The 22,331-nt window shown below is 38.7% G+C and overlaps 1 protein-coding gene across 1 annotated transcript; it reads right to left on the bottom strand.

Annotated features, from left to right (window-relative positions):
- Nucleotides 1-6,288: 6,288 nt before the first annotated feature.
- LOC138308074 (cohesin subunit SA-2-like) lies at nt 6,289-20,363 on the bottom strand. The gene is made up of 11 exons (XM_069249022.1): nt 20,298-20,363; nt 18,790-18,898; nt 18,395-18,500; nt 14,593-14,713; nt 12,174-12,347; nt 11,211-11,415; nt 8,357-8,508; nt 7,887-7,960; nt 6,986-7,109; nt 6,589-6,687; nt 6,289-6,426 (listed from the first exon to the last, which is right to left on the bottom strand). The coding sequence occupies exons 3-11, from the start codon at nt 18,400-18,402 to the stop codon at nt 6,289-6,291; spliced, it is 1,095 nt and encodes a 364-aa protein (XP_069105123.1). The 5' UTR covers nt 18,403-18,500; nt 18,790-18,898; nt 20,298-20,363.
- Between the last annotated feature and the right edge of the window lie 1,968 nt (nt 20,364-22,331).

Below are 22,331 nucleotides of genomic sequence, written 5' to 3'. Positions count from 1 at the left end.
ATAGAACACTGCCCATTCTCAGTACAAAATAGTCGTCCAATAGAACACTGCCCATTCTCAGTACAAAATAGTCGTCCAATAGAACACTGCCCATTCTCAGTACAAAATAGTCGTCCAATAGAACACTGCCCATTCTCAGTACAAAATAGTCGTCCAATAGAACACTGCCCATTCTCAGTACAAAATAGTCGTCCAATAGAACACTGCCCATTCTCAGTACAAAATAGTCGTCCAATAGAACACTGCCCATTCTCAGTACAAAATAGTCGTCCAATAGAACACTGCCCATTCTCAGTACAAAATAGTCGTCCAATAGAACACTGCCCATTCTCAGTACAAAATAGTCGTCCAATAGAACACTGCCCATTCTCAGTACAAAATAGTCGTCCAATAGAACACTGCCCATTCTCAGTACAAAATAGTCGTCCAATAGAACACTGCCCATTCTCAGTACAAAATAGTCGTCCAATAGAACACTGCCCATTCTCAGTACAAAATAGTCGTCCAATAGAACACTGCCCATTCTCAGTACAAAATAGTCGTCCAATAGAACACTGTCCATTCTCAGTACAAAATAGTCGTCCAATAGAACACTGCCCATTCTCAGTACAAAATAGTCGTCCAATAGAACACTGCCCATTCTCAGTACAAAATAGTCGTCCAATAGAACACTGCCCATTCTCAGTACAAAATAGTCGTCCAATAGAACACTGCCCATTCTCAGTACAAAATAGTCGTCCAATAGAACACTGCCCATTCTCAGTACAAAATAGTCGTCCAATAGAACACTGCCCATTCTCAGTACAAAATAGTCGTCCAATAGAACACTGCCCATTCTCAGTACAAAATAGTCGTCCAATAGAACACTGCCCATTCTCAGTACAAAATAGTCGTCCAATAGAACACTGCCCATTCTCAGTACAAAATAGTCGTCCAATAGGACACTGCCCATTCTCAGTACAAAATAGTCGTCCAATAGAACACTGCCCATTCTCAGTACAAAATAGTCGTCCAATAGAACACTGCCCATTCTCAGTACAAAATAGTCGTCCAATAGAACACTGCCCATTCTCAGTACAAAATAGTCGTCCAATAGAACACTGCCCATTCTCAGTACAAAATAGTCGTCCAATAGAACACTGCCCATTCTCAGTACAAAATAGTCGTCCAATAGAACACTGCCCATTCTCAGTACAAAATAGTCGTCCAATAGAACACTGCCCATTCTCAGTACAAAATAGTCGTCCAATAGAACACTGCCCATTCTCAGTACAAAATAGTCGTCCAATAGAACACTGCCCATTCTCAGTACAAAATAGTCGTCCAATAGAACACTGCCCATTCTCAGTACAAAATAGTCGTCCAATAGAACACTGCCCATTCTCAGTACAAAATAGTCGTCCAATAGAACACTGCCCATTCTCAGTACAAAATAGTCGTCCAATAGAACACTGCCCATTCTCAGTACAAAATAGTCGTCCAATAGAACACTGCCCATTCTCAGTACAAAATAGTCGTCCAATAGAACACTGCCCATTCTCAGTACAAAATAGTCGTCCAATAGAACACTGCCCATTCTCAGTACAAAATAGTCGTCCAATAGAACACTGCCCATTCTCAGTACAAAATAGTCGTCCAATAGAACACTGCCCATTCTCAGTACAAAATAGTCGTCCAATAGAACACTGCCCATTCTCAGTACAAAATAGTCGTCCAATAGAACACTGCCCATTCTCAGTACAAAATAGTCGTCCAATAGAACACTGCCCATTCTCAGTACAAAATAGTCGTCCAATAGAACACTGCCCATTCTCAGTACAAAATAGTCGTCCAATAGAACACTGCCCATTCTCAGTACAAAATAGTCGTCCAATAGAACACTGCCCATTCTCAGTACAAAATAGTCGTCCAATAGAACACTGCCCATTCTCAGTACAAAATAGTCGTCCAATAGAACACTGCCCATTCTCAGTACAAAATAGTCGTCCAATAGAACACTGCCCATTCTCAGTACAAAATAGTCGTCCAATAGAACACTGCCCATTCTCAGTACAAAATAGTCGTCCAATAGAACACTGCCCATTCTCAGTACAAAATAGTCGTCCAATAGAACACTGCCCATTCTCAGTACAAAATAGTCGTCCAATAGAACACTGCCCATTCTCAGTACAAAATAGTCGTCCAATAGAACACTGCCCATTCTCAGTACAAAATAGTCGTCCAATAGAACACTGCCCATTCTCAGTACAAAATAGTCGTCCAATAGAACACTGCCCATTCTCAGTACAAAATAGTCGTCCAATAGAACACTGCCCATTCTCAGTACAAAATAGTCGTCCAATAGAACACTGCCCATTCTCAGTACAAAATAGTCGTCCAATAGAACACACTGCCCATTCTCAGTACAAAATAGTCGTCCAATAGAACACTGCCCATTCTCAGTACAAAATAGTCGTCCAATAGAACACTGCCCATTCTCAGTACAAAATAGTCGTCCAATAGAACACTGCCCATTCTCAGTACAAAATAGTCGTCCAATAGAACACTGCCCATTCTCAGTACAAAATAGTCGTCCAATAGAACACTGCCCATTCTCAGTACAAAATAGTCGTCCAATAGAACACTGCCCATTCTCAGTACAAAATAGTCGTCCAATAGAACACTGCCCATTCTCAGTACAAAATAGTCGTCCAATAGAACACTGCCCATTCTCAGTACAAAATAGTCGTCCAATAGAACACTGCCCATTCTCAGTACAAAATAGTCGTCCAATAGAACACTGCCCATTCTCAGTACAAAATAGTCGTCCAATAGAACACTGCCCATTCTCAGTACAAAATAGTCGTCCAATAGAACACTGCCCATTCTCAGTACAAAATAGTCGTCCAATAGAACACTGCCCATTCTCAGTACAAAATAGTCGTCCAATAGAACACTGCCCATTCTCAGTACAAAATAGTCGTCCAATAGAACACTGCCCATTCTCCAGTATAAAATAGTCGTCCAATAGAACACTGCCCATTCTCAGTACAAAATAGTCGTCCAATAGAACACTGCCCATTCTCAGTACAAAATAGTCGTCCAATAGAACACTGCCCATTCTCAGTACAAAATAGTCGTCCAATAGAACACTGCCCATTCTCAGTACAAAATAGTCGTCCAATAGAACACTGCCCATTCTCAGTACAAAATAGTCGTCCAATAGAACACTGCCCATTCTCAGTACAAAATAGTCGTCCAATAGAACACTGCCCATTCTCAGTACAAAATAGTCGTCCAATAGAACACTGCCCATTCTCAGTACAAAATAGTCGTCCAATAGAACACTGCCCATTCTCAGTACAAAATAGTCGTCCAATAGAACACTGCCCATTCTCAGTACAAAATAGTCGTCCAATAGAACACTGCCCATTCTCAGTACAAAATAGTCGTCCAATAGAACACTGCCCATTCTCAGTACAAAATAGTCGTCCAATAGAACACTGCCCATTCTCAGTACAAAATAGTCGTCCAATAGAACACTGCCCATTCTCAGTACAAAATAGTCGTCCAATAGAACACTGTCCATTCTCAGTACAAAATAGTCGTCCAATAGAACACTGCCCATTCTCAGTACAAAATAGTCGTCCAATAGAACACTGCCCATTCTCAGTACAAAATAGTCGTCCAATAGAACACTGCCCATTCTCAGTACAAAATAGTCGTCCAATAGAACACTGCCCATTCTCAGTACAAAATAGTCGTCCAATAGAACACTGCCCATTCTCAGTACAAAATAGTCGTCCAATAGAACACTGCCCATTCTCAGTACAAAATAGTCGTCCAATAGAACACTGCCCATTCTCAGTACAAAATAGTCGTCCAATAGAACACTGCCCATTCTCAGTACAAAATAGTCGTCCAATAGAACACTGCCCATTCTCAGTACAAAATAGTCGTCCAATAGAACACTGTCCATTCTCAGTACAAAATAGTCGTCCAATAGAACACTGCCCATTCTCAGTACAAAATAGTCGTCCAATAGAACACTGCCCATTCTCAGTACAAAATAGTCGTCCAATAGAACACTGCCCATTCTCAGTACAAAATAGTCGTCCAATAGAACACTGCCCATTCTCAGTACAAAATAGTCGTCCAATAGAACACTGCCCATTCTCAGTACAAAATAGTCGTCCAATAGAACACTGCCCATTCTCAGTACAAAATAGTCGTCCAATAGAACACTGCCCATTCTCAGTACAAAATAGTCGTCCAATAGAACACTGCCCATTCTCAGTACAAAATAGTCGTCCAATAGAACACTGCCCATTCTCAGTACAAAATAGTCGTCCAATAGAACACTGCCCATTCTCAGTACAAAATAGTCGTCCAATAGAACACTGCCCATTCTCAGTACAAAATAGTCGTCCAATAGAACACTGCCCATTCTCAGTACAAAATAGTCGTCCAATAGAACACTGCCATTCTCAGTACAAAATAGTCGTCCAATAGAACACTGCCCATTCTCAGTACAAAATAGTCGTCCAATAGAACACTGCCCATTCTCAGTACAAAATAGTCGTCCAATAGAACACTGCCCATTCTCAGTACAAAATAGTCGTCCAATAGAACACTGCCCATTCTCAGTACAAAATAGTCGTCCAATAGAACACTGCCCATTCTCAGTACAAAATAGTCGTCCAATAGAACACTGCCCATTCTCAGTACAAAATAGTCGTCCAATAGAACACTGCCCATTCTCAGTACAAAATAGTCGTCCAATAGAACACTGCCCATTCTCAGTACAAAATAGTCGTCCAATAGAACACTGCCCATTCTCTTTGCATGTGGTGACTAACATGTGTCATGCTTGATTGCCTTTATGGAGTACATTAGATATCAGAAGCGTGTTCAGGATGGCGAGTGGTAGCGCGACAAGGAATTTACTGAACGGCAGCGGGTGTTCTGGTACACACTCTATATGGTAGTCTCTTGTGCACTTGTTTTGTCACTATTATCAGGATAAATACGTATTTAAAAAATCAATTTACAGGGCTCCTTTCTTGTCCGTTCAGAGGCGAGCACCCACTAACGCTCGTGAGCGCTTGCCATCCTGAACACGCCTGCGATCTAAAGCTCAGACACTCAGACTGATATTTTATAATGTTTTTTATTATGTTTCTCTTACGCAAGGCTGTGTAACTTTATAGAGAGCGCAGCGAACTCTTGTGATAGAGGTGTCTCCGTAACGTTATTCTATGTAAATCATCCAATATATGTAGAATTGGAAAACTTTCTCAAAAACCGGAAACAGGAAGTCAACACAAGATCCAGCATCGTGCAAGACAGTATCTAAAGTCACACTCTCGCGTGATTACAAAATCACACTCTCGCGTGATTACAAACAAGTAACGCTTGGAAAAATACAAAATGAAAACATTAGTGAAAGATAAACCTTCCAATTTATTCTTACCTGAATCTAACAATTACATTTTGTCATGAATCTTAACTTAAAAGCCGTTTTACGTGAGCAGTTGCTTCGGAATTTTCCGCCTGGCAACGGAGAATGACGTTGAGATATAATTTGTAGCCGCAGTCACGTATTTTTGCAGAAAGTGAAAGTAGAAGTATCCTATGTTCAATATTGTTTTTCTTGTGATAAACTCAATGCCAGTAATTCAGCAAAGCTATTATTCTAATAATTAATAATTCTATAAATGGTTTCTAGCAGTACAGTTATTCAGCGCACCAAATAAGCTATAAAAACAAAACACATATCAATATCGATAAGACTGATGGGTCAGGGGAGAGTACTCTTTCGCCGTTGGAAATCCTTTATTTAGATCTACCTGGCAAAAACGAAAGAATGGATTAACTGCTGCGCTCTCAAATAGGCTTTGCCTAAAATTATATTAAATATTTATTAGGACTGCAGCAAATGCGGTCTGTGGTCACAGGGTTTAGTAAGCGATAGTGCAACGTACACCTAGGACCTAGGATGATGTGAAATAAATTAAATACAATCAGCTAAATAACGCTGTAAATGTCTTTGGCCTGTACTAAAAGTTTCAAACTGTCACTTTCTTTTATTGACTATATAAACCTGATTTGCATTGTATTGTTCAGGAAGTTTCCAGAGTAGATCAGATGCTTAGAATATTGTGACCGATGCAAGAGTTTGTATGATACCCCGCTTGAAGTTTACACAAAACGAATGTGTTTAGCACTGTGTAATGGCACTGTTGTTATTTATAGTAGAACATTACTGACAGGTATATCTTAGTATATGTTTTTGAAAGGTTGGTGTCACTAAATCACGGCGAAATCTATTAAACGGTATAAGGCACTGACTTCCGGTATCGCGTGCGCAGTTGGAATCTGCACATAGCGGATGTACACAGACTCCACACCCGACAAGGAAAATAATATTGCGGGAGTACGCTCACACTAAAAAAAAGAAAATGATCAGAATTAGAAAGACCAATGTAACCATCAACCTCTTTTCTTCATTTCACACTAAACATCTGTCCTACTCTCTCAAGGCAATGGATGAAAAAGTTCAATTAAAACAGAAAACTCAACGATTTAGTAATGAATTAAATGCTTTACCTTGAATCTGTTTGTAAAGAGCTCGAGTTTGTGAGCCAAGTCTTCCGTGTTGTAGAGTGGCTGAAGAGCTCGTAGACAATGGAGACGGACCTCACCTACCTGTTGATATAAACACTAGAGATAGTATACCAACGGTCTAATAGACGGTGGAGACCGATCTCAACCCTGTTAATACGATCAGCTTGTAAGAAAATCTGAGAATTTCTGATTATGAATTTAAGTGAGAGCAAATCCAAATCAATTTTTGATCCTGAAATGTTTCCAACTAATACCAATTAACAAACATATATATAAGCTGATATTAAAGTAAGTTTTGAGTTCATCTTTCTTCAAATGTGAACTCTTTCCTAATATTAAAGTCCAATATTGAGACACCCATTATTACAGGACCACATACTTTGTCGTATAACGTCCAGCCGACGTATTTCAGGTATCCATCGTCTAAAAACATGTTAGGGTATCTCTTCATCCACACACCTATCTCTGCTATGCAAATGGACCGGATCTCGGGCTGGGCATCTCTACAATAGTGTGTAAAGAATCGAGATAAAGATATTGACTGTCTACAATGGTGTGTCAAGAATCGAGATAAAGATATTGACTGTCTACAATGGTGTGTCAAGAATCGAGATAAAGATATTGACTGTCTACAATGGTGTGTCAAGAATAGAGATAAAGATATTGACTGTCTACAATGGTGTGTCAAGAATCGAGATAAAGATATTGACTGTCTACAATGGTGTGTCAAGAATAGAGATAAAGATATTGACTGTCTACAATGGTGTGTCAAGAATCGAGATAAAGATATTGACTGTCTACAATGGTGTGTCAAGAATCGAGATAAAGATATTGACTGTCTACAATGGTGTGTCAAGAATTGAGATAAAGATATTGACTGTCTACAATGGTGTGTCAAGAATCGAGATAAGTGATATTGACTGATATAGCAACCCATGCACCACTCAAACTACACATCTATTTCTGATATAAAACTCTTAAATCAATATCTATTTCTGATATAAAACTCTTAAATCAATGTATTCAACAAAATACTATTGGGAAACAAATGGTGAACTTTTATCATTTCTTGATTATTAAACTACTTTTGCCTAAGAAATAAATGCTAGAAAGCCAAATATGACATTGAGATGGGGTGCATCGAGTCAGGCAGGACACCATTATATAGCCCAATCAATCATTGTTTACCTGTATCTATTGTTTACCTGTATCTATTGTTTACCTGTATCCTGTATCTATTGTTTACCTGTATCTAGTATTTACCTGTATCTATTTCTTACCTGTATCTGTGAACAAATACTCCTTTGAATATGTAAGTCAACATGTTTCTGATTTCAGCCTGATTTTCTTCCAACTGGTGAGTAAATGAAAATTTAACATAAAATTATAAAGATATCAATAGAACTGCACAGATCTAGCTGTCATAACTTCCATCCACACAGCTGAAATTATAAATGTATCAATGGAACTAAATATCTAGCTGTCAATTAACTTCCATCCACACAGCTTTTCATCTAATTTAACTTTATTTCATAAATTTGCTGTAATTGAGCATCTGAGCTATGCAAAATTACAAACACATAAACTATATTATCAACAAAAATGATTTTAGGTATCTTCCTCAATGTAGAGGATTGAATTATATATCTGGGTAAATACTAAACAACCAAGAATGTCAGTATAATGACTCGAGATCACCAATGAAGGACGACACTTTATCAACAGTAACTGTACAATTTAAAATACTCACCTCCTGTCTCCTCTGTAAAAGCATATCCAATCTGTCGTTTGCTCGCTTTGTCTGTTGTTTCTGACGTTCCGCTTCATACTGTCGCTGTGTGTTATCTAAGTTGATACTCAGATTCAGGGCTACATCCACCAGAGCGGTCATCAACTTCATGGCTGAATAGGTAAAGTGTGAATAGCCAGTGTGTCATAGCTATAGTTGATAAGGGAGAATATTGAATAGTCAGTGTGTGATAGCTACAGTTGATAATGGGAAATATTGAATAGCCAGTGTGACTTATAATTAGCTACAGTTGATTAGGGCTGCCGCGATACGGCAGAAGCGTACCACGATATATTGCGATACACAACAACTGTATTGTGATATGTATTGCAATATTTTGACCTTAACACATGTGGTGTCTATTTTGTATATATTCCATAATAAAAACACCCTTTACATTATACAAACATACAGTGCTATGTTATGTAGTTTTACATCGATTTGAACCGTGTTGTTGAGTAACAAAAATGTTCAAATGTGAGGTTCTTGTTTTAAAAAAATACGAGTCTGTTTGTGAAAACGCTAGGCTACAGACGATCGTAACCTAAAAATGCAATAACTAAACATGATAGTGTCTGCAAATATTTACACTTTTGAACCTAAATAATAAACAAATTTACGTACAATTGTCCTGGCAAAATAAGCTTACGATCGTGATTAAACTTCAAAGGGCTGATCGGATGGCAGTGTTGTTTTGACACGTGTAGGAAATCGAAAATGGCGGCGGACGATGAAGCCTGAAATAGCCTCAAAATCCCTGCAGCCATGTATTCACCGGGCCTTAAACATTTGTTAAATGTGTTTAGAGAATTATATATTCCTGTATTGTTGATTGATGGAGCGAACCAGCTTGATAATATTTCAGAAACTAGCCTACTGTCATATTGTTTATATTCAACGTCATGCAAATGTTTGAATCATTTGAACATTATACTCGTCTGTATTATTTAATGGATATATCATATTTCTTAAACTCGTCTGTATTATTTAATGGATATATCATATTTCTTAAAATCGTAATTTGTTGATGTTTGGAACTTGAAGAAGAAAACTATGTGTTAATTTTCATTTTCTTGGTGTTTAATGTTGAAAAATATGTATGAAAATCCGGAATTTATTGACTTCCGGTTCAGATATTAGTGTTGACTTCTACCCAAAACAAACCAAAATGGCGGCTGAGCCATGTGCTCAGTCGGTCTTGTCTGCTTTGCATTCAAAGGCACAGTAAGTAAAATGGTTTTGATTGATATATGTGACAATGATTTTCACATCTTATTTTGTTCTTTGTGATGATTTTATTGTCAACTAAGCTTACCAAGCTGTAACAAGCTTCCAGGTGAACGGCTAGACGATCACCGGTAGAGTAACAGTGTTATGTAAACAAACAGCCATGGGTCACTGCCTTTGGTAATTGACAGCTTACATGCTGGCCTACCAAGTCATGACACTAATTAATAAACAACCTGGACTGTGATTTACCTGTATAGGATCAATTTCTACCTGTACAACTTATGATATTATGGGTGAACACATGGCTTCAATTTTTAAATGGGCAATTTTTCTGTTGCCAAAAAAATCGCCAAAGTCATAATTTTATCGCCAATGAAATATTTTTTTCGCAAAATGCGACATTGGCGACCGCTGGCGTGAACCCTGCGTAGCTACAGTTGATAATGGGAAATATTGAATAGCCAGTGTGACGTAGCTACAGTTGATAAGGGAGACTATTGAATAGCCAGTGTGACGTAGCTAGTTGATAATGGGAAATATTGAATAGTCAGTGTGATGTAGCTACAGTTGATAAGGGAGAATATTGAATAGCCAGTGTGACGTAGCTACAGTTGATAAGGGAGAATATTGAATAGCCAGTGTGACGTAGCTACAGTTGATAAGGGAGAATATTGAATAGCCAGTGTGACGTAGCTACAGTTGATAAGGGAGAATATTGTTTAGTCAGTGTGATGTAGCTACAGTTGATAAGGGAGAATATTGAATAGCCAGTGTGACGTAGCTACAGTTGATAAGGGAGAATATTGAATAGCCAGTGTGACGTAGCTACAGTTGATAATGGGAAATATTGAATAGCCAGTGTGACGTAGCTACAGTTGATAAGGGAGAATATTGAATAGCCAGTATGACGTAGCTACAGTTGATAAGGGAGAATATTGAATAGCCAGTGTGACGTAGCTACAGTTGATAAGGGAGAATATTGTTTAGTCAGTGTGATGTAGCTACAGTTGATAAGGGAGAATATTGAATAGCCAGTGTGACATAGCTACAGTTGATACGGGAGAATATTGAATAGCCAGTGTGACGTAGCTACAATTGATAAGGGAGAATATTGAATAGCCAGTGTGACGTAGCTACAGTTGATAAGGGAGAATATTGAATAGCCAGTGTGACGTAGCTACAGTTGATAAGGGAGAATATTGAATAGCCAGTGTTTGAATAGCCAGTGTGACGTAGCTACAGTTGATAATGGGAGAATATTGAATAGCCAGTGTGACGTAGCTACAGTTGATAAGGGAGAATATTGAATAGCCAGTGTGACGTAGCTACAGTTGATAAGGGAGAATATTGAAGATAAAGGAGAATATTGAAGATAAGGGAGAATATTGAATAGTCAGTGTGTCATAGCCACAGTTGATATGGAAGAAGAAAGGGGTGGGGTAAATAGTCGTTTGGGGATTGGTCAATGTTCACTAAGCATCAATAAAGCTAATGGCAACATGTAACTTTGTAAACGTTCATCATTTTTTAATTGAGTTGTCAGTTGCAAGTAGACTGGATATATTTTTAAGGGTGTTAAACTCACCTGCTAGAGTAGATGTATGCCTGAATGCTCGTACTTGCGAATCTGTGAGTCCGGTGAGAAGGGAGATGATGTTGTCCATCATGTACTGGTCATAGATAATGCTGTACTGACACTGTCTGACCAATACCTGTACGTACTCACAGAAGTTAGAACGGAACTTCTTCCACTGTGGCCCACTCATTATCAAAGGGTAGTCACCACTGTCCTGGAACAAGGCAACAAAACATAGAATCCATAGATACTTTGAACCACAAAATCTTATACACTATGACATTTGGAACAAGTCTTATTTAGGCCCTCACAGACAGACACTTAAATCTGCAAGTGAAATTAATTTATATTTGATTTACATTTCAAAATTTATGAATAGTTGTGGTAGCAATCAAATTCAATTATTATGCCACGTCTACACTACCAAAGTTTCATGACATTTCATTGCATCACTTTGTCATGCATGAAAAAAGAAAATGAAGCAGGGCTGGAAAAATATACTCGTCCGCTCGCCAAGACGAGTAGATTTAGCTGTCGGACAAGTGAATGTTGACAGCACACTTGTCCATCAGACGAGTAAAACATTCTGATGCTGATAATGACCAGGACCTAAAATTGTATCATACAATTGTTTGTCTCGTTTATCGCTCAATATATAGGTGACATCAACTGAATATACCTAAAACAACACAATATATAGGTGACAATCAACTGAATATACCTAAAACAACACAATATATAGGTGACAATCAACTGAATATACCTAAAACAACACAATATATAGGTGACAATCAACTATACCTAAAACAACACAATATATAGGTGACAATCAACTGAATATACCTAAAACAACACAATATACAGTCACATAAGCTTAAATATCTGAAAAATGTTGAGGATGTGTAGATTTTAGAGGAGCCCATAGTCCAATAACACGCTCTCTGACATCAGTATATATACTACAATCCCTACCTCATCAAACTCCTCGGTCATTTTCCTGATGATTTCCGAGTGCTCCTGGTTAGCGTACATAAACGGACTGATTTTCCCTTTACATCCCGAGGACTGGACAAAGAACTGGATCAGTTCCAGCAGGGCAGCGTCTCGGTCATTCTTGTATTTCTCAATCCAATCATCTACCGAGGACTGTAACAACCAACAAAGATCTTGTAAAACAGAAATCAAACAATCAATATCTGGTGAAATTTCCTGTGTGCTAAGTGAAAGATTTTGGCATGTCAACACGAGGCTTGCCGAGGGTTGATGGCCAAAATCGTTCACGAGGGTTGAGATATCCCTGTCCACTTGACAGGCCCATGTTTGATTCCTTTTCTCCCATACTTATTTGAAAAAAAAATATAATATAAAAATCCTGTTTTTTTTATATTGCTTTTTATCGCGTCATGATCACAGGAACATCGTTATGCGTCAAAATTGATGATGTCATCGACAATGCATGCCACGGCTACGCCGAATGTATTTATGACATCACGTTATTGTTTATCACGTGTGAGCTGTCTTACACCCCCTGATATCTTTTCCCTAGCAACCACAGGATATCCCTGTGAAGTATGGGAGCATTCTGAATTCATGGCATTTTGTTGATACAGACTATTAAAATGTAACATTATGTATTAAAGAACAAATAACTTGAATCTCCACAAACCTGTTTTCAAATGGAAACTCCAAAATTTAGAAGCAACATCAAGTTGTTTTCAGTACAAGTATACTGATAATCGGTATAAGCATTGATTTTACATCAATTTTTGTTTTCAATATTGGTCGGTTTTTAAGAAGAGATGTGAAATATCCTAACCTGCAGTGAAGATCATCCTCCACTCACTACATTAAACATAGTAACCTGCAGTGAAGATCGTCCTCCCCTCACTACATCAAACATACTCACCTGCAGTGAAGATCGTCCTCCCCTCACGACATCAAACATACTAACCTGCAGTGAAGATCGTCCTCCCCTCACTACATCAAACATACTAACCTGCAGTGAAGATCGTCCTCCCCTCTACTACATCAAACATACTAACCTGCAGTGAAGATCGTCCTCCCCTCACTACATCAAACATACTAACCTGCAGTGAAGATCGTCCTCCCCTCACTACATCAAACATACTAACCTGCAGTGAAGATCGTCCTCCCCTCCCACAACATCAAACATACTAACCTGCAGTGAAGATCGTCCTCCCCTCACTACATCAAACATACTAACCTGCAGTGAAGATCATCCTCCCCTCACTACATCAAACATACTAACCTACAGTGAAGATCGTCCTCCCCTCACTACATCAAACATACTAACCTGCAGTGAAGATCATCCTCCCCTCACTACATCAAACATACTAACCTGCAGTGAAGATCGTCCTCCCCTCACTACATCAAACACATACTAACCTCCAGTGAAGATCATCCTCCCCTCACTACATCAAACACATTAAACATACTCCTCGTCCTCCCCTCACTACATCAAACATACTAACCTGCAGTGAAGATCGTCCTCCCCTCACTACATCAAACATACTAACCTGCAGTGAAGATCATCCTCCCCTCACTACATCAAACATACTAACCTGCAGTGAAGATCATCCTCCCCTCACTACATCAAACATACTAACCTGCAGTGAAGATCGTCCTCCCCTCACTACATCAAACATACTAACCTGCAGTGAAGATCGTCCTCCCCTCACTACATCAAACATACTAACCTGCAGTGAAGATCGTCCTCCCCTCACTACATCAAACATACTAACCTGCAGTGAAGATCGTCCTCCCCTCACTACATCAAACATACTAACCTGCAGTGAAGATCGTCCTCCCCTCACTACATCAAACATACTAACCTGCAGTGAAGATCATCCTCCCCTCACTACATCAAACATACTAACCTGCAGTGAAGATCGTCCTCCCCTTACTACATCAAACATACTAACCTACAGTGAAGATCATCCTCCCCTCACTACACAAACATACTAACCTGCAGTGAAGATCATCCTCCCCTCACTACATCAAACATACTAACCTGCAGTGAAGATCGTCCTCCCCTCACTACATCAAACATACTAACCTGCAGTGAAGATCATCCTCCCCTCACTACATCAAACATACTAACCTGCAGTGAAGATCGTCCTCCCCTCACTACATCAAACATACTAACCTGCAGTGAAGATCGTCCTCCCCTCACTACATCAAACATACTAACCTGCAGTGAAGATCATCCTCCCCTCACTACATCAAACATACTAACCTGCAGTGAAGATCGTCCTCCCCTCACTACATCAAACATACTAACCTGCAGTGAAGATCGTCCTCCCCTCACGACATCAAACATACTAACCTCCAGTGAAGATCGTCCTCCCCTCACTACATCAAACATACTAACCTGCAGTGAAGATCTTCCTCCCCTCACGACATCAAACATACTGCCTGTGCCAGCATTCCTCATCCTCACCACTCTTCTTCCTCCCTCTACCCCCTCCTCCTCCAGCCTTCCTCTGACGTCCCTAGGCACAGAACAGTATTCAATTATTGAAAAACAAATCTCCACAACATATGCATTGTAAAATTAAACAAAACAAAAACATGTTTTATCTAAAGTAGAAATGTCTGTAAAGTCTTTTCTTTGTCAAGTCAGTGGATATAAGACGCATGCTCTATACTATTAGATCTCTATGTATTCTGGCAAAATTGAACGGTATTTTCCTTCTAAATTTATAGTAATGAAAACATGTGTAATCCGGAAATCTGGCTATACCAGTCAAATATGCTAGTTAAGTTGGTCCTTTGATATCCTAGGGTGGATGTAACAACAGTGAAAGTAACCCCTGGAGTATTGAATGTGACCTATAAGTGTTAACAAATTTTATTAACAATGTATTCCGTACACACACAAGAACATTCCTGCCCACAGCTATATTAACAATGTATTCTGTACACACACAAGAGCATTCCTGTCCACAGCTATATTAACAGTGTATTCCGTACACACAAAAGAGCATTCATGCCCACAGCTATATTAACAATATATTCCGTACACACACAAGAGCATTCCTGCCCACAGCTATATTAACAATGTATTCCGTACACACACAAGAGCATTCCTGCCCACAGCTATATTAACAGTGTATTCCGTACACACACAATGCAAGAGCATTCCTGCCCACAGCTATATTAACAATGTATTCCGTACACACACAAGAACATTCCTGCCCACAGCTATATTAACAGTGTATTCCGTACACACACAAGAGCATTTCTGTCCACAGCTATATTAACAATGTATTCCGTACACACACAAGGAACATTCCTGTCCACAGCTATATTAACAATGTATTCCGTACACACACAAGAGCATTCCTGCCCACAGCTATATTAACAATGTATTCTGTACACACACAAGAGCATTCCTGCCCACAGCTATATTAACAATGTATTCTGTACACACACAAGAGCATTCCTGCCCACAGCTATATTAACAATGTATTCTGTACACACACAAGAGCATTCCTGCCCACAGCTATATTAACAGTGTATTCCGTACACACACAAGAGCATTCCTGCCCACAGCTATATTAACAATGTATTCCGTACACACACAAGAACATTCCTGCCCACAGCTATATTAACAATGTATTCCGTACACACACAAGAACATTCCTGCCCACAGCTATATTAACAATGTATTCCGTACACACACAAGAACATTCCTGTCCACAGCTATATTAACAATGTATTCCGTACACACACAAGAACATTCCTGCCCACAGCTATATTAACAATGTATTCCGTACACACACAAGAACATTCCTGCCCACAGCTATATTAACAATATATTCCGTACACACACAAGAGCATTCCTGCCCACAGCTATATTAACAATGTATTCCGTACACACACAAGAGCATTTCTGTCCACAGCTATATTAACAATGTATTCCGTACACACACAAGAACATTCCTGCCCACAGCTATATTAACAATATATTCCGTACACACACAAGAGCATTCCTGCCCACAGCTATATTAACAATGTATTCCGTACACACACAAGAGCATTCCTGCCCACAGCTATATTAACAATGTATTCCGTACACACACAAGAGCATTTTTGTCGACAGCTATATTAACAGTGTATTCCGTACACACAAAAGAGCATTCCTGCCCACAGCTATATTAACAATATATTCCGTACACACACAAGAGCATTCCTGCCCACAGCTATATTAACAATGTATTCCGTACACACACAAGAGCATTCCTGCCCACAGCTATATTAACAGTGTATTCTGTACACACACAAGAGCATTCCTGCCCACAGCTATATTAACAATATATTAACAATATATTCCGTACATCACACACAGAGAACATTCCTGTCCACAGCTATATTAACAATGTATTCCGTACACACACAAGAGACATTCCTGCCCACAGCTATATTAACAATGTATTCGTACACACACAAGAGCATTTCTGTCCACAGCTATATTAACAATGTATTCTGTACACACACAAAGAGCATTCCTGTCCACAGCTATATTAACAATATATTCCGTACACACACAAGAACATTCCTGTCCACAGCTATATTAACAATATATTCCGTACACACAAAAGAACATTCCTGCCCACAGCTATATTAACAGTGTATTCCGTACACACACAAGAGTATTCCTGTCCACAGCTATATTAACAATATATTCCGTACACACACAAGAACATTCCTGTCCACAGCTATATTAACAATATATTCCGTACACACACAAGAACATTCCTGCCCACAGCTATATTAACAATGTATTCCGTACACACACAAGAACATTCCTGCCCACAGCTATATTAACAATGTATTCCGTACACACACAAGAACATTCCTGCCCACAGCTATATTAACAATGTATTCCGTACACACACAAGAACATTCCTGCCCACAGCTATATTAACAAATATATTCCGTACACACACAAGAGCATTCCTGTCCACAGCTATATTAACAATGTATTCTGTACACACACAAGAGCATTCCTGTCCACAGCTATATTAACAATGTATTCCGTACACACACAAGAACATTCCTGCCCACAGCTATATTAACAATGTATTACGTACACACACAAGAACATTCCTGCCCACAGCTATATTAACAATGTATTACGTACACACACAAGAACATTCCTGCCCACAGCTATTATTAACAATGTATTCTGTACACACACAAGAACATTCCTGTCCACAGCTATATTAACAATATATTCCGTACACACACAAGAACATTCCTGTCCACAGCTATATTAACAGTGTATTCCGTACACACACAATGCAGAGCATTCCTGTCCACAGCTATATTAACAATGTATTCTGTACACACACAAGAGTATTCCTGTCCACAGCTATATTAACAATGTATTCTGTACACACACAAGAGCATTTCCTGTCCACAGCTATATTAACAGTGTATTCCGTACACACACAAGAGCATTCCTGCCCACAGCTATATTAACAATGTATTCTGTACACACACAAGAACATTCCTGCCCACAGCTATATTAACAATGTATTCTGTACACACACAAGAGCATTCTGTCCACAGCTATATTAACAGTGTATTCCGTACACACACAAGAGCATTTCTGTCCACAGCTATATTAACAATGTATTTACGTACACACACAAGAGACATTCCTGCCCACAGCTATATTAACAATATATTCCGTACACACACAAGAGTATTCCTGTCCACAGCTATATTAACAATGTATTCTGTACACACACAAGACATTCCTGCCCACAGCTATATTAACAATGTATTCCGTACACACACAAGAGTATTCCTGCCCACAGCTATATTAACAATATATTCCGTACACACACGAGAACATTCCTGCCCACAGCTATATTAACAATGTATTACGTACACACACAAGAACATTCCTGCCCACAGCTATATTAACAATGTATTCTGTACACACACAAGAGCATTTTTGTCGACAGCTATATTAACAGTGTATTCCGTACACACAAAAGAGCATTCCTGCCCACAGCTATATTAACAATATATTCCGTACACACACAAGAGCATTCCTGCCCACAGCTATATTAACAATGTATTCCGTACACACACAAGAGCATTCCTGCCCACAGTCAAGCCTCAGCTAAGTAAACTGTTTTAACAGCTTGTTTACTTACACCGCCATCTTGTGCTTTTCTCTGTCGTTTCTTTCCTTTGGGTGCTATGACATGGCTGGGGTCTTCAAAGTCACTATCACTCTCTCTGTCATTGTGACTTTCTGGACTGTAAACAAATAAACATTCAACTGTAAACAAGTGCAATAAGGCAGTCGCAGCATTTTCTATGTTGTTACACACATCAAAGTATTCAGAAATTTAATAATATGCCAACTCAAATATAATTTATTTAGTATATATATGATATGTGTTCATTTCGTATGAGATTTTATGAAACAAAATCACAGTAAGTGTTTATCCTTAGGCTATCTTGCACTAGTGACATATGCAAACTACTGGATATCAGACAGAGTAATGGGATAAAATCATTTAGGAAACACCTTGTGATAACATACATAGAAATCTCCGACGAGGGTTCCACAGGAGCTGCTACAAGCTCCTTCTTCTTCTGCCGCTTTGCTGCCGGCATCTTTTCTGCTGATACCTACCCAGTTATCCTGTAATCTAAAAATAACATCTCAATTGAAATAATTCACACTTTTGGCATGTGTTAACAATTTTGGCACAAGACAGTTTTGAATAAAAGCAGTACTTGTTATGATACATTTGTTTTGATTTATTCAACTATAACTTGAGGATTCTCTCTAACCAATTTCTGTGTTTTAGATCATGTTACATTGACATGCCTGTGTTGAATGGTGTTGTTGACATTTAACAACACATGCATCATATCATAAATTATTTACCCAAACAATATCATATACAAAAAAAAATTATAATCACTCATCATAAAATATTGTTTGAGAGTCCTGTCTGCCATGTATGTTTTGTATAAATTGACCTCTTGTGGCATACTAAGGCGTACCCTGAGAGTATTAATAAAATTTAGGCATTCGGCTACTAGCTATTGTATGTGTGTGTGTGGAAGGGGTTATTATGAAAGGAATGGGCTTGTAAAGGGTTAAATATGAACCATAGCTGGTCTCATGCCTGTGTTGGGAATAGTAGAGGTTGCAACTTAAATCTTAACTATAAACAACCAACAATCAATCAATTTTCTAGTGTTTAATATACCGGTGTATAATAAAAATGTATGGTCAATGTCAGTCAGTTGGCTTTTCTTTTGCCAAATCTTATCAGGACCCCATTTACAGAAAACACAGTACAAAACTTCATCCTGCATAGGCAGTATATATAATATAGACCTAATTTCTTTCTGTGATTTGTTTCAGCATTACAAATGAGGGTATACAAAAACATTTCTCATTAAAAATGCAAGGCAAATATGCCTGGGTACTATCTATCTTAATTTGCACTATGTTACCGTCGACAGAAAGATGGGATCTGCAACTTAGCGTCCTAAGGGAGATAACACTTACGCCATATTCAACATTTGCATCTTAGTGGGATTTGTTTACAACCGTGAACATGCCCATTTTGTAAAGAAAACAAACACACACAATGGTAATTTTATGTTAATAAACGAAAACAACAACTAAGTGAAATCCCGTGATAGTGTTCGTTCTTAATTCTAGGTGGACGAAATATCCTACGATTGTATCAGAAATCGATAGTTTGACAATAAATTGCATCAATATAATATGCCTAAACACAAATATCAAATGACGTGGGCACAGAATGATTGCATTAAAGGCGAAATTCTCGGATAAAGGCCGGTTCTGGATTACCGACGCTGCTAAGCCTCGTCATCAATGAAGGCGGCCATTATGAACGTCTTTGTGAGTGAATGTGAATTTCCTCCAATTATTCCAAAGATTTTACAGTTATGTCTTACCATATTCCACTTTCATTTATCTCACTTTCTAACGTGATAGTCTTTCATTATGTAATGCGATTATATTGATACTTTGCATACAAGAAAACGCCAGTAATCAACACATACCCGTGGCGGGAACTGTCCTCTCACTTCTGCACACTACGCGAGTAACCGGATGTAAACATTGGTCATGTGACAATGCGACAGCAGTAATCTCCCTTGCAGGTTTCCCGCCACAATTTAAAAAGACTTATTTCAATGAATTTTTGTGTAACTTTGTAAAGCTATTATTACGACATATAAAGGTATAGGCCTACACACTTTGTCATTTTATATTCTTTAGATCAATGTGTTTATCTATTGATAATAATTATATATTCTTTTTTTCTGTGGAGTGTAGTTTCCATCTATCCATATCTGAACTTTTCTGTCACTAATTATGATTCTATAAAACCATTTTAACGTCTAATATGGCATCTGCATAACAAAACAGATTCCAGAGGGATCTTGGCGCCTACCAAAGAAGGATCTATGTCTGACAATTGAAAGAGGGATCTTTTCTCTGCCTTTCAAACTATTAGTATCAAAATCCTAGATGGCGACCAGTTGGCTATATTGAAGACCGATCGATTCCAAAATGAAACATACATATGAAATATGGGAATGGCCCCTTCGGCACTTTTTGAGAAAAATCGGTAACAAACTTCAAATATAAAAATTCAAGATGGCGGCAATCGGCCATCTTATTGACCGATCGGTCCTAAAATGCAATATGCACAACAAGGCCTTAGAGAAACATATGTATGCAATTTGAGACAGATTCCTTCAATACTTTCTGAGGAATAGCGGTAATAAACTTTAACTATCAAAAGCCAAAATGGCTACCTGGCGGTCAATTTGTTCACCAGCCGGTCCCCAAAATGCGAATATATGCGAAAATGGGCCCCTAGGGGAATCTACATATGAAATTTGAGAAAGATCCCTCCAGTACTTTCAGAGAAATAGCGAAAAGATCCCTCCAGAATTTTCAGAGAAGTAGCGGTAACAAAAATTGTTAACGAACCGTAGGACGGGTTGTTTGTTGTTGGTTTGATTCAATTAACGTCCTATTTACAGCCAGGGTCATGTAAGGATGACTTCCCATGCATGCAATGTAAATATAGCGTGTATGAAGTGGGTGGTGCGTGTTTTTGGAGACTGCGGTATATTCGTGTTGTGATTCTTGTATTGTGGAACTGAACATTGATTTTTTTAATGTGCTATATCAATAAAGCATGCCAGCGAAGACAACAGGCGAACCAGTCGTCCCACTCCCTTTATGCTGAGCGCTAAGTAAGGGCAGTAAGAGCTACCACTTTTATAGACAATGGTGTATCTCGGCCAGGGGACAGAACCCCGCGCGTACATCATAGGGGTCAGCGCTCAACCAAAGGCCAAACCGTGAGGTGGTGTCAAGGGAGACTTTAAGAAGAATAAAGTTAAGTAGGAAGAAAGAAAAGATAAGATCCTAAATTTAGTCGCTTTTTATGATCACGCAATAGGGTCAGCAGATACAATTCTTACGCCCTACCTGTAGGGCAAATACGGAGGGATGGACGGACGGACGGACAACCGACCACGAACGAAAGGTGATTTGAATACCTGGTAACCCACCATTTGATGATGGTGAGCTAAAATCTCAATGGATCAGTTATGGCTGATGAACCAGTTATCAAGATGTATCAAATTAAGATAATTCAACTTAATACCATTGAGAGACCCATATAAATGTACATACCATCAACACCGAAGGAGCTTGAACTTAAAATACATGAAGATGTATCTAGCAAACATTATATCACTCGTAGTTTCCCCGAGCCACAGACGTGAAGCTGTAGATTCTTATAAGATAGATTGCACTAAAATGCACGAATTTTCCATAATTTTGCGATAAAAAGTACACATTTTCCATCAAATTTTGGATATCAGAAACGTGTCCTGGAGTTAATGATTTATTTTATCAGATATACTTCATATCATCAATATATATTGCTTTTATACTAATGTCACTTTTATAAAGGATTGACTTTTCCATTTGATTATCCTTCCTTTTCAGCATTTTCACAATGCGTATTCTTGTTGCCATGGCAACTAATATGCCATGCGAATAAGTAAAAATGA

This window comes from Argopecten irradians, chromosome 14 (genome assembly GCF_041381155.1).
Source record: "Argopecten irradians isolate NY chromosome 14, Ai_NY, whole genome shotgun sequence".
NCBI classification, from domain to species: Eukaryota; Metazoa; Mollusca; class Bivalvia; order Pectinida; family Pectinidae; genus Argopecten; species Argopecten irradians.
Note: the sequence above shows the minus strand (reverse complement) of the source record. Positions and strands in the feature narration are given on the sequence as shown.

Coding starts and splice junctions, on each gene's coding strand:
- LOC138308074 (XM_069249022.1), bottom strand. Junction 7,110..7,886: donor GTATTTGTTCACAGATACAG/GTAAGAAATAGA, acceptor ACACTATTGTAG/AGATGCCCAGCCCGAGATCC. Junction 6,427..6,588: donor TCTTTACAAACAGATTCAAG/GTAAAGCATTTA, acceptor TCTTTTTTTTAG/TGTGAGCGTACTCCCGCAAT.